This window comes from Semicossyphus pulcher, unplaced genomic scaffold (genome assembly GCF_022749685.1).
Source record: "Semicossyphus pulcher isolate SPU_LCO1_2020_fin unplaced genomic scaffold, fSemPul1.0.p SCAF_16, whole genome shotgun sequence".
NCBI classification, from domain to species: Eukaryota; Metazoa; Chordata; class Actinopteri; order Labriformes; family Labridae; genus Semicossyphus; species Semicossyphus pulcher.
Genome location: NW_027211670.1, coordinates 25264828 through 25279258, shown reverse-complemented (window position 1 = coordinate 25279258; position 14431 = coordinate 25264828). Strand labels below are relative to the sequence as shown.

Genomic DNA, 14431 nt, shown 5'->3' with positions numbered 1-14431 from the left:
TGTTTGCATATTTTAGCCTGTGAATGTTTTTAATCTGATAAACAGACCTTGTACTTGGTGTGGGACAGACCGTAATCTCCGATCTTCACTGAGACATTAGCAGTCAGCAAGCAGTTTCTCAAAGCCAGGTCGCTGGTGACAAAGGGGGAGGAGGAGGAGGAGGAGGAGGAGGAGGAGGAGGAGGAGGGAAGACAGCTGTTACATATCTTCATTATTTATAATCACACAAAACAAGACAAGACTATTGCGGGAGGGTTACATTTTTTGAGGCAGGAAATATTTTAGAGTCCAGCATGCAAAAATAGACTTAAAGCAAACTAAAACAAGTATTGGCCTTTTACAACATTATTATCTCTGCAAACATGCAACATGAACTCCTGCCTCTGGGAAATGTGCTGCAGACTGAGAGGAGCTTTGAGTTTTCTGGAGATGAAGGGTCACCGCCTGCAACAAAATCACTGATGCTGGAGTCTATAAGGAGCACTCAGGCAGCACCAGGATATTGTTCCAGGAAGCAACCAAGAGGCACCAGGCGGGTTTCAGTTCAAAGAAAGATACTGACGGGACCTGGTGTTGTAGTTGTCATTAGTGTTTGATATTTAACAGCAGATGTAGATGTGTACCTGTGGGTGAAGTTGTGTTTGTGCAGGTGCAAGAGTCCTGAGGCGATGTCACAGGCCATCCGCTGCAGAATCAATGGCTCTGGGGTCAGGGTCTCTGCAGTCCTGCAGCTCCGGAGGTATCCCTTAATGTCACCCTGGACACAGTGAAGAGATAAAAGATGTGTATAGTACAACCTCTGACCACTGGAGGGCAGCCTTGTCATTGTTCTGTGATTAATACACTCGGAGCCATTAATTCAAAGTATCTGGACACATGAAAGTGCAAAGGAAGAACTAACTAACTTGGTGTCCTCAGTTTTACATCTATGAATGAAATATTTGCAATTATCAGACTAATTTGAACATTTTAAGAAAATCTAGTTTAATTTAGATTGTCTCCATGACCGAGCCTTCATCCTCCCAGTCTTACTAAATTATTATCTTACTTTAACAAACTTTCTTACAGGATTTACAAAACTGATAGATGTGCAGTGACAGGAAGCCAGTCATTATGTCTTTGATTGCGTCAATATTGCCACAAATATCAGTGTTAAATCTACAGACGTAATCGATCCCGTGTCGCTGATGATAGATTAGAAGAAGCAGTTTGAGTGGTACACTTGTGAAGTGACTTATTGGTGACTTTGGGCTCGCCTGCCAAATATTTGCAGCCGTTGCCAAGAATGTTTCCACTGCCAAAAGTAATTGCCACAAAAATCCTATAAAGACATATTACAGGAAGTTTTCAATCCACTCGATGTAATGAATTAGTTTAAGGATGTGTGCAGACTTTCAATTTGAAGGAAAGGTCAAAAGACTCTACAGGGGTGTTCATACACTACAGTACATACCACACATCACTTAAATATACTTTATAGCCCATATGTGGTGCAGCCTAACATAAACACTTAGCACAAGGGCACATTTACACCACAGTTATTAAAATCCTTAAGTGAAATGACAGACTGCCAGCAGGGGAGCACAGCAGGGTCCGTTAATCTCTTTCACACATGCTGAAAACCCTTCTCACCACACCTGGCCTGTGGGTTTGGATACTCACCAGCGGGCAAAACTCCATAACCAGCAGGTAGGGAGTGACCTCAGTGCACTGGGCCAAACACTGCACCAGAGCAGGGTGCTGCAGGGCGCTGAGAGCAGAGGAGAGGAGGAGCGTGAGATCAGTGCAGAAGGTTTGATTACACACAGCTACCCACATTATGAAAATCCACACATTTGTTAATTATACAATTTATTTTTATAGAAGTGACAGCCCTAAAAATTAAAGGTACTGAAACGATCAAACATCAGACTCTTCAAACTTAAAAACACATTTGTGCCATTGAACTATACCAAGGATGATTTTTATAGCTCCTGAGAACAACATCTTTCCCCTGGAAGGCTTAAAAATGTGCATGTCACACATTCATTTAGCAACGACAGTTTTTAAACATCACATGGGGGACATTTGCCGTCACCATCTTGTCTTTTTTGGGGCCAGAATCGACCACACTTTGACGAGAAGCTCTATTAAGCATTGTTATGCCTCTCTGACTGACAGGTTGCCGTGCTAGCAACTTGTCTATTACATTTAAGCCACGCCCTTGCGCGTCTACTTTCTTTGAAACGGGACCATAATTTACAACATAAACATCCTGCTGTAGTGAAGAAGACTTGGAACTAGTGATTGTGACCTTAAAGTCAGGAAATTGTAAACCGAAGTCTTAATTTAGATGCAAAGTAGGCTATTACTAGACTCCTACAATCTGACTTTTTTGCAACCAGTTAAGTCGCCCCCTGCTGGCCATCAGAAACAATGCAGGTTTAAGGCACTTTTTGTGATGTCCACTTCTTTTATAGCCAATGTTTTTCTTGATAAATGCAATATTAAGAACGCTATGAGTCTATAAATGAAAGAATCTGCAAGTAAAAAACTCCCCGAGTGCTGTTCCACAACCTCATACGTGATAGCACAGTGCTTCTGTGAACGTATGAGTGACTTAACCATCATTGACCGACAGAGACAGACAAGTGTCAGAGGTAAATGTGTACCGGTAAGGCTGTGCTTCCTCCAAGAAGTGCATCTGATCCTGCACGCTGGCGCTGGCCTTGAGTTCCTTCACCACCACCTGAGTGGTATTCAGGCCTGCGTTCACCTCCCCCAGCAGAACCTGGAACAGTGCAGATAGAGCCGTGTACACACAGGGGAAGACACATGGACAGACAGACAGTTACACACAACACATGAAGCGTGGAATTGGAGTGGACATTACACAAAGACAGACAAACAGACATAAAGCAGACATGCAGGAGTTCAGCGAAGAAAATTCAACACAGAAAGATGCACACACACACAAACAGATGGACATACCCAGTCAAGGTACACAAGGATGGAGAGGATGGAAGTGAATTCATGAGTGAACAGTTGGAAAAGAAGGAGACAAAGACACAGAGGGGGAGAGAACGACAACAACACGTTATCTGGTTGTAAAACATGAAACCGCAGCACATGGCTCGGCCTGCAGTGGGGGGCTTTTACTAACATTTTACCAGCGGAAAATTTGTTCCCAAGGGGCTAAGTCTAACAGGTGTGGGAGAAGCTGACATCAAAGGCTCAAGGATCAGGGTGGCATTACACACTCAGACATTACAGATAACTCGGCGTGTCGGCCATTTTTAACTGACTCAGTTCTAGACACGGCCGGGATCACAGCGAAGACTAAACAGCCGTGATGTGAGAGTCACTGAGGCTGCGTTTCATCTACCTGGCAGGTAGCTGCAGGGACAGCAGGAGCGACTGTCAAACCACCAGCCCCGAGTTATGGAGATTGAAATGTCAGAAGTGGGCTTACCTTCCCGAACCAGCCATTCCCGATCTCTTTCAGGTAGAGCAGACTGTGGCGGCCCAGATCTGAGGATTTCAGGAGTTGGACTGTTGGAAAAGAAGAGAGAGGAAAGGGTCTCAGTGATGGTCAATCCTCCACCAGCAGAAGCTGATTTCACTAGTTTCCAATATGAGGTTGCTACACTTTGTTTAAATACATGCAAACATACTGAATCATCCCTACAATGGCAAAAAGAAGACACGCTGAGTCCTCACGTTGACGGAGGGAATCACAGATCTCATTACAAACACACATCAGTGATAAGACTCAACGCACCACATCCAGGTTCCTAAGAGGCTTCAGTAGAATCCATCCTCTGACCAATCGATTGTTCTTAAGCCTCTCTGAAAGGAAATATCCGAACATGCCAGTGCACGTTGCCCATGTTCTCTGAGTAAACAAGTGTAACTCTTTTTCTATACTGAGCCGACTCTGGCACCGATGTGTCCGACTGTCCTCCTGCCCCCTGATGCATCTCTGTCAGCATCCCCTGACGACCTGATTCCTTCCTGCATGCTGCACACGCCCGACCGTCCCGTCCCAGTGCAGCCAAATGAAACGGGACTGACGGCAGCATCCCCCCTCTCTCCATCTCTCCCCCCTCTCCGTCCATCCATCCCTTTCTTTCCCCTTTGTGTCTCCCACGATGACACTTAGATTCTGAACGCAGAGGCAGACAGACGCATCTTTGTGGTTCTGTCGTCCCCCTCCAGACTGCCACACAGTTCCTTCACTGTGTGGAGGCCATATTGGACACCCCTGTCTCCTTCCCCAGGCTGGTCATTCCTTCACCCACTCACGCTCTCTCTGCTCCGAGCAGAATAACCACCATTGTCTGTCTGCGTAGGGCAGCATGGCACCAGTTAGGACCAGTTAGAGCGCACACACTGGGGCTATTATCCACCAGCTCCATGACATAAGAATGAACTGAGTTGTGGCGAGCAATGGGTTCCACCTACACCATCATTTTAACCTCAAATATTCATAATGCTGAAGGAACAATGAGGAGGGAGGTTTTCTACTGAAACACCCACTGTGACGACCAGAGAATAAACAGATTCCCCTGCTAAGTTCTCTTTACAGTCGATACACTAACTCAATCTGTATTTGACAGCAGCTCTGACTGTCTGCTCCTTTCTCAGCTGTGTGCATGCTGAGCATCTCTCTCCCTCTGAGGAATGCGTCTAGCTTAATCTCAATGGTAGCCAGGAAGCGTTTAGCGAGATTCACAGCAGCTAAACCACTCAGAGACTAATGGAATTCACATTACGCTCCTCCAGCCCAGTGCATCTGAGTCCAGCCTCTGCGGAGGTGCTGAGCTGTAGTGCTGTCCTTCTACCATCATTTAAACTCGCACATGATGCTTCCCTGTTCTTGTTGCGTAACTCAATTAGACATGGTAGCATGATGAGGGTTTGGAGGTCGATGCATGTGAGTGATGTTGTTTGTTGGACAGAGTACACGTGTGTGCTTTGATTGGAGGATATTATGTGTTTTTACATGAGCATGAAAACAAGTCTTGTTTTTGCTATGATGTGTGTTTTCAAAAAGCTGTTTACATGCCTTCTCTAATGGGAGTGAGCTCTACGTCTTTACAATGCAGCCCGCAGCACGGAACAGCTGCATCAGGGCGGGTCGTGCTTGGGGACCGGGCCCAGTCTGAGCCAAGCTCTTACAGTACTGGTGTCTCATATAAGGGACTCCACCTATTCACATAATCCCTCAACAAGCCCAGTGCACAGCAGGATGACAGAGGAGACGGGAACATTGGCTGGAAGAAAGCAGACTTTATCACAGCAGCTAAGTACTTCAGGTCGACCTCAGCGCTCAGGAATTATTAGAGTTTCAAAATCTGAGACCTGCACCCAAAACCCTGTCGGTATATTAAACCTCTGCCCTGCTTACATATCTGAGGAAATAAGAGACTAAAAGGTACGACAAGTTTTGGAGCTGCTCCAAAGTGTTCTCAGATTGTTATTCAAAGTCTCAACAACATAGAAAGGATCCCTACAGATGGAACTTTTTTAAGTTTAGTTTAGTAGAAGAAGTTTTCTTCAGAGCCGACAGACTTCATCGACAACACAACGGCCTGTGAAGCAATCATCTGGAGAACTTCCTGTATACCTTTGAGTCATTTATAACACAAAATATGTCAAAATGGAGCTGATGTTTAAAAAGACAGAAACTCCTTTGAAGACATTTTTATTACATTTCTCATTAAATACGTTTCAATCTCAATAAAAACAGCTCCTCTGCTTTCCCTCTCTCTGTTCCTTCAGTGCCATTCTTCCATACTCCCCTTCCTGCCTGTTGCTGTTAAGTTTAAATATTTCATTAACTGCATGTGTATGACGTGGCTGTATACAAATAACTTCCACTTCAGCTTGAGCTGGGATAGTGCTGATAAAGATAGCAAACAGCAGTGTAACGGAAAGTAAACGTATCAGTGAGGAACATTTAAGTATGATAGATCTATTTCTCCGAAAACACTAAATCTATTTCCTGTTATGATGTCATTGGGTGAGGCAGTCCTGAAGGTGCAGTTATGAATCTGTGACCTCTGCCACGGCTGTAATACCATATGGTTTCTATTACTCATAGAGGACGAGTCATATGTTAGGCCAGTTTACTCGAGTCACAGAACGCAGCCAGAACACGGTTTCTCACGCCGTTTAAGTCATGCAGATACTTTTGGTTTTGAGATAAACACCTCATCCCATCAGGAACTCTCTCCTTTAGTTTCTCGATGCATTAAACAATATAAATGCGATGCCATTAGCCTCCCTTGCACTGACATATGTTTGTGATTTGTGCAAACTAACTCTTATTGTTTTCCTCATGTGGGTCAAACTGTACGACTGCAAAACAGAAGCAAATTCACATAAATTTCTCTCCGAGCTTTGTCGCAGACTGAATCCTGAGTTAACTGCGTGGGCATGATCCATTAAGTCTAACTGCACCCCGGTGTCATAAGTTTATCAGGCAGCATCAGCCCATTAGCGCACAACAAGGACCATTGTCACATAGAAGCAGAGAGAGAGAGAGAAAGCAACAGAGAGACAGAGGAGTAATCTCACAGGGGTTTGTGCTCTCGCATGCCTCACATTCCTACAAGCAGCAGTGTAGGCTGGCCGCCTGGCCGTGATTATGCAACAGGCAGATGTTTGAGAGTTGAGGAGCACAGAGTTCATTCTGTGGGGACCTGCCGTGAGGGATTGTGGGATAGGTGGAGGCCCAGCTGACCGAGGCCAGCATCAGAGCGGTGCTCACCCCGGGGACACACTTTGACAGACGCCAGCTCTGCTCGCGCTTACATTCACTCTCACACCCTTGAAATGTTCTCGCGTGTGTAAGGCTCTGGCTCTTTTACAAAGCTAGTGCAAGGTTTGCATCACTTTGCAGCAAATGACTGAAGGCATGAATTGCAAAGCACTGACAAAGCGTCAAAAATGATATCATGATTGGATGTTCGTTGACCAGCCATTCATCTCATTTTCTATCCCTTTCAACAGCAGGGCGAACGTGAAAATCCTTTTAAGTGTAGAGACGGGATTTCAAAGATTTACTGATCGAAAACTAGAAACGAAATGGGAGGAGGAGTTTAACCTCTTGAGCACCCACTTTTTATTTTTAAATTTGATTCTTTAAAACGCAGGACTCAGTGTTGTTTCACGGCTGCAGGCCTGCAAATATGGACATCATGTCGATGTGTGAATCCTTTTGTCTTTTCCCTCAAAACTTCTGCTTTATTTTCTCTCTTTGGAAAGTTTGGGATTCTGCTGGAACAGGCAGAGTTGAAGGTTAAACTTGGCTCAACTGAAGGTGCATGGACTTTGACTCACCTGAGCGAGCAGGTTGCTTGGCGACCGGCAGGGACACCTCTGTGAGCGGCAGGATGTAGACGTCCGGGCTGCCCTGGGAGGCCGGCGAGGCCAAGGTGGACATGTCTGCGTGGTACTCCTCGCCGTCCACATTCTTGAATTCCTGCGAAACACAAACACATGCTGAGGTCATCATTTCGTCATTTTCCCCATGGTGTAAAAAAGTAGCTGTTTTCATGTAGAGATCAATGTTTCGGTGCGATCATAATGTCATTCAAGGAAACAGATTTTTATAATTATACTTGCAACAGCTGTGTAAGTTGTGAGGCAACAAATGTGGGAAGATGGATACAAACTTTAAAATCAGCAGGTTTAATAATAACTGGTTGCAATATGTGATATATGCCTGCACTGATTGTTGATATACTGGCTGGACCACTGAAGCAGAGCTGAGATGATCTGAGACAAGCTGTCCTGGCCCTGCTCAGTGTTTCTCTGAGCTGTTTGTGAGACTGGTTGGAACATCACAGCGTAAACAAAGCCAGTCTGATTCATCCACCGATTATTTGTACTACGATTTCATGCATCTCAGTCCTCTACCGTGCAATGAAGCATCAGAAGGTTTCTGGAAGCATGCAGAGCAAAGCCTGCAGAAAAGAGCCTCTGTGACTCACTCTCACTCAGCAAGAATGTTTGTTTTAATATTTAGAGATATATTTTTGAATGTTTCTTATCACAGCTGACCACAAGCACAAAATAACAACAAAGGGAAAGAGGATTTTTGACTTCATGGTCTAACCTCGGAGCCTCACAGGCCCCGAACGGCACCACGCAGCAGATTAATCAATAAGTCATCCCATCTCTGAGCTGCAGAGAGATTAGTGTTTGCACAGGACCTCTGATAGCCTGATCAAACTCTCGATGCTTGCAGAAGAGATCTGCAAATATGTTTAAAGCATAACTTTGTCCTCCTCGCAAACTGTTAGCAAAAAAGATGAACGTCATGTGTGTCAAGAATATTAAGAGTAACTGCTCTGCAAAATTAATCTCTAAGAAGTTGCTCCAAGAAAGAAACTTTAAATTTGTGCTCGAATAAAAAAAGGCTTTACTTTTGAGTGACGATGCAGACAAGATCAATAAAGACTGAATACTTCTATTCATGTCTAAAATGACTTACTAATAATCTTACAGTGCAAAGCTCTGCATTAAAGAGGGGGTATTATGCTGTTTACACTTTAAGTCATATAGATAACGTTACAATGTTGGACTTTCAGACTAAACGTGGGTGAAGTTTCAGAGCTGTCAGTAAAAGTATGTTGGAGTAATCCCCAGGCCTCTCAGCTCAGTCTGCAGGCTGCTGTGACCGGCAGGTTTGTGACGTCACAAACTGCAGCCTCTGCAGGCTTCAGAGAGCTGGCCAATCAGAAGAAAGTGGGCTTGTAGAGGCGGGGTTTCTTAAAGGGACAGAGCTGACTTAGTCGTTTCAGGCAGAGGCTGTATGAGGGCCTGCAAAGAGCACCAGTGTGAGTTTTTTGAGCTGTAAATTATGCTAAGCTACTCCACAGGTGTCACAGAGTAAAATATGAACCTTGAAATTAGCATAATACCCCCCTTTAATGTTTGAATGCAGTTTGGTTCAAAGCTACCACTCAAAGATTTCCATTTTGTTATCTCAGCAGCACTGATGGCAATTTACTGTAATTGTGTGTTTTTGGACCTCAATTCCCAGAGTTCCATAGTACAACACAGTGTAGCCTGTGTGACGTCTATCAGTTGTCAGTCACATCGTCAATCCTCTCTTTGTCTGTTCAGTGTAGCTCTGCTTCTTCTCTAACAGACCAACGTCTGCTGAGTGATAGAAAATACTTAAAGGAGCAGCTCTCCTCTGGAAAAAGCTGCTGTCAGTCAAAGCTGGTGTTCTCTGTAATCTATAGAAGCAATAATATTTGAAATTGGCGCCACAGCTGTGGAGAAAGTTGTTCAAACAGCTTGTGGTTTCGCCCATTCTACATTCCTACAACACCCAGCATGCATTGCACACCTCCCTCTGAAAGGAACGGCCCAGCAAGAGATGCTGGAGGGCTGTACTACTATTTCGCTGCAGGCAACGGCTCAGAGTGGGACAGAATCAGAAATACGACGAGAATATACCGGTGGATTGTTTAACAAATCTTCAGACATGACATCGGAGGCGGCGTCCTAGGTTGAGGAGGTGTAGTTTACCGAGCTCCCTGGCCTCCGCCAGATGACACATATTTGTGTCTGGTGGAGGTTTTTCAGCGCCCACTAGAGAAGCACATAGCATCCTTCAAAGGCATAAAGCAAATTGAATGTTTTTTCTACCATAATGACATTAGCTCCCCTTAATAGCATGATTGAAAATTGGCGAACTGGCCCTTTAAGAATTTGCGCACAAGAGTCGTCCCAAGACCCAGTGTCAGTTCTTCAGTATGACAGCAAATGCAGAGCTTTATGTTCCATGTTAGTGTGTTGCAGCCTGTGCTGCATGAACAGCTTCATGAAAGATTCCTTCTGTCTGTTAAACGTAGCGACACATCGCAGGATGGAGCAGAGGATGGAGAGGGGGTGGGGAGTTGGCTGCATCCACAGACCGGATGTCAGAATAAAAGTCTCTTAGATGGGAGCTGGAGAGCAGAGGGGTCCCAACAGTGGAAAAATGTGACCTGCTGCAGCTCTCTGCAACACCCACACAAACACACACATGCACGCACACATTCACACGCACACAAAAACACCTCCATCTCTCACTTCATCCTGTCCCCCAAGAATCTGAACACATACACACATCGCTCCCTGCACACCCTCCCTCAGCCTCAGATCCAAATCTTCACACGGCCCCGCTCGCCCTCACATCCAACATGTGGTTTCACTCACTCACATCAACACCCACACACACACTGTCACACACACACGCACACACACACACACACACAAACACACAGCATTTACAGAACAGCACTGTTATCTCTCATTTTCCAAACTTCCTGCTTTAAAAGACATCAAAACAAACCTGCAAATAACAAACGATTACTTTTTTAATGAATCGATTCATCCTTAAAAACAAAATGACCAAATAATAATGACACATTGCAATGTCCCAGTTTGCAAGGTCACATCTTTGCCTTGTTTTTGAGGCTCATACTCTCAAACTGAAAGACATTACGATGATAATAAAAAGACAGAAGCATTAAACATAAAATTAAAAACATTTCTGCTTGATAAAACAGTTCCTCAGCTGATCCACCAACCAAACAATAATCTAATGACTCAATAAAACATACCAGACATAAACTGTGTGTACACTTCCCACTTAAACTGTGCAACAAACTTAACCCTTTCAATCCTGCTTTCCACCTTAAACCCATTACAACCAGTTAACACCCCGGCTGGGAATATAAGCAGCAATCATTACCAGTTTGCTTACCTTTCCTTAAGTGAGGACGCCATGTCAAACGCCTGCAGCTTACAGCATCTCAGCCTCTGTCTGTTTCTCTCACACACCCATAAATACACACATTCCCGCACACACACAGATCAGGGCCCCCCCAGGGTCCCATTTGTGTGACGGGTGCTGTGTGGCATGAGGCTGGCAGTGCCAGGATGAGCGGCTGCTGCAGAGAAAGGCATCATCATTGTGCAGAGAGAGCCTCATTGTTGAGTCCAGAGAGGAGGAAGAGGAGGAAGAGGCTTTGTAGCTGACCACTGACTGTCCCCGGGATCTGCTGGGGATGGAGGGATGAGGGAGGAAAGACGAGAAGAGGGGGGGAGAGGAAGAAGGAGGAGCACCATCTTCAAGTTCACAGAAGAGAGAAATTGAGCCCCCACAAAAATGTGAGTGAGAAAAATACAAGTGAGGAGGGGGGAGGAGGGACAGGGGGGAGGAAGGGTGGGGGTTTCACATACTATACATGTGACATCACTCTCTCTCTTCCTCTTTTTCTCTCTCTCTCCCAGAAGCCAAAGAACATCTGCAGGGCAGTCCCCTTCCCCACAACCCCCGAAAACGCTCACACAGGCATGTCTTCTTTCTAAACAATATACTTTTGAGGACCGTCCACCAACGACTGTGATCCCTGACCTTTGAACCTGACTACCACCTTCATGACTCCAGGGTTTAGCCTGAGCCCAAAACAGAAACCTTAAACTCCACCCAAACTCTGACCTCATGCTGCCGGCAGCTTCTTTATTTCAGCCCCGAACAGTTGGACAGAACCGCTTCATTATTATACCTTTAAACCTTTGGAACAGAAAATTAAGGAGGGATGAGCCTGGCATGAGTTTCATACTAAATATGATCCATAAAACTCTAATAGTTGCCTCAGTCCAGTCTTGCATTAATGATAAGGAACTTTAACAACCTAAATCAAGGCTTATTGAAGTCTGTGTGTACCTGAATCTTTCAAAGTAAAAGAAACTCGAGGCACTAAGTTTAAAAGGATTTAAATAACCCTGAGCAAGACGGGTGTGTTTGATCACTGGGAGGATGGATGTGACATAATGTGAAATGTTTATCATCGTAAAGATGATCATAAAAAGCCTTTGAGGCTTTTCTTCTATTTATTTGATTTTGACCCTTTTGGCAGATTCCAGATCAGATCAGATGTACGAATCTTATTCTCTTTCTTACTAGAGACAAACTCTCGACTCCCTCCATATAAAGCCACATTCAAACGCTGGTTAGCTTAGCTTAGCATAAAGAACAACAGAGAAACAGTTTGCATGGCTCTGTCCAAAAAGATAAACAAACATACCCGTTACCATAACAACAGCCTGCTGAATATTAACACACAGCGTTTCTTTAATTGGTACAAAATGTTTGGTTTAATGAGCGGGTGAACTACATAAGATATTTATTTTCTTGTGTGAGTCAAGCAAGAAAGTAAAAAGACACATTTCCTTAAAGGGCCAGTTTGCCGATGTTCACCCTCAGTCCCATCATGCTCTTATAGGGAGCTGATGCCTCCGATGTCACGTCTCGTTCAGAATCGTCAGGTTTGAAATGTCGACTGCAGACCTGAAGATTTTTTTAGACAATCCACCAGAATATTCTCGTCGTGTTTCAGATTCTGTACCACTCTGAGTCGTTGGCTGCAGCCAAACGGTAGTATTTCACTCCAGCTTCTCTCGCTGGGCCATTCCTTTCAGAGGGAGGGGCTCAATGCATGCTGGGTGTTGTAGGAATGTAGAATGGGCAAAACCACGAGCTGTTTGTACAACTTTCTCCACAGCTATGGCGCCTGATTCAAATATTATTGCTTCTATTGATTACAGAGAACACCAGCATTGACTGACAGCGGCTTTTTCCAGAGGAGAGCTGCTCCTTTAACTGTTGACCTCTTCCTTCAAGTAGCAAGATTTTAAACAAAAGTGACATCAACCTTAATTTTGTGGCAGGTTAACGTTCACAAAAGATTTGGGCAATGACACATTTTAAAAGGTCTTCAGAAAAGACAACAACAGAGCCTAAACTCTGCCCGAACAGCAGTGAGAGTCGTTGCAGGAAGTTCCTCATCTTTCCATCCCTGTCTGTAAAACACAGAGAGCTTTTCTCTTCTCCTCTTCGTCTGTTTTTTTCCCCCTGAAATCCCCTCTTCCTGCTCTGGGAGAGGCTGTGTCTAATTCCAGATGGGGCCCTGAGGCCGGATGCACTGTGGGCTCATGGGTATGCCCTTCCTCACGCCCTCGCGCCCTCTCTCTTCCCCCTCCTCCCGCCCTGGCCCCTTCCTCGGACACACCCTGACAGGTCCGAGGTGGGTGGTCCAACTCGCCAAATATTCCTTACATGCAGCGTGACAACAACTGAAGATGAACATTTAAAAACACAGAGAGTGTTCAAGAGAGAACAGGATGTTATGTAACATCGCTACAGACTCTTCAGTGATCAGTGCAGCCCTGTGTTTCTAACTTTCAAAGAGGAGAGAGAATTTAAAATAGAAAGCGAGGGTGAGTGTGCAGAGAGGATGAAGAGTGAAGATGGAAATGTACCCGCAGGCCATCATACCTCATTATTAAAACAATCTTTCATGTCTCCGACTCTGTGAGGAAACTCATCCGACAGTCTTAATCATGTGGTTCACTTCGGTGTCACAGCGGCATAAATGTTTCTGCAATTTCCCCTTGAATTAAGTTAATTGCCTTCGTAATGATTCAACATAAATTAATACGCTGAAGAATAAGTCATGTGATTTAGACAGTTTCAGGTTCTGTGCAGGAATGTGAATCACAGCTGGAGCTTCTCGTTGTGAGGACAGATTAAAGGGATGGTTAAAGGGATGCCTGGTATTCAATTTTTGCAGATATCAGATGTGCCGATATTTTCCAAATGATTTATGATGTGGATATATGCACACAGTTTATCCCACCTAACTTCAGAGACCATTAAGTCTCTTCTGTAGAATTTTATCCTCTATTATTGAGATGGTTCACAGGCAGGTGCGGACATAAAATACTTTTAATAATCTACATATTCACTGAGAGTAATAGCTCTATCTTTACATGTAACACACGCCATACTTTTATGTACAGGATGAATTGTATGAAGAATCATATTATTGGCCTGGAGACATCATGCATTCCTACACACAGTCACTTCTTGGACTTTATGATTTATCCGACCAACTGGTTACAACCAAATTCTCAAAACACAGTCTAAATTAACAACGTTACAAAGAGAAAGAAAAGCTGCAAATCCTCAAAATTAAACATTCTGGACACAGGAATGTTTGTAATCTGCAGCCACCAAGGTGTCAGTCCACCTCTTTGCTGCCTGAATTTATAAACGTTTGGATGAATTACTATAAAATGTGGTTCTTACATCCATAGATCCATAAATGTTTCATGTACCATCAAGATTTTTAATAACACCCTCATCAGCGTCTGCTGTACGTTAGCTTTGTTGCTAAGCAGCTACTGTTAACATGCTAACACCCTAAACTTAGATGGTGAACACAGTAAGCATTAGGGCCAGTGTCCACTAACAGCATTTTTTGGACAGCGCTTTTTCAGAAAGCGTCAGAAAACAGCGAAGGCGTTTTTGCGCTAAGGATGCTGAGCGCTCAAAACACTGAGCTGCAGGTGGTTGTGAAGAGAAAATAGCTGCTGCCAG

General features: G+C 44.4%; 1 protein-coding gene across 1 annotated transcript in view; it reads right to left on the bottom strand.

Moving 5' to 3' along the window:
* Window positions 1–14431, bottom strand: part of aatkb (apoptosis-associated tyrosine kinase b) — a 52230-nt gene that overhangs the window by 9763 nt on the left and 28036 nt on the right. Inside the window, exons 3-8 of the mRNA XM_069664102.1 lie at window positions 7327–7468; window positions 3452–3531; window positions 2652–2770; window positions 1663–1750; window positions 624–757; window positions 48–132 (exon numbers count right to left, since the gene is read on the bottom strand). Of these exons, the coding sequence (XP_069520203.1) occupies window positions 48–132; window positions 624–757; window positions 1663–1750; window positions 2652–2770; window positions 3452–3531; window positions 7327–7468 (648 nt within the window). The remainder of the gene's footprint in view (window positions 1–47; window positions 133–623; window positions 758–1662; window positions 1751–2651; window positions 2771–3451; window positions 3532–7326; window positions 7469–14431) is intronic.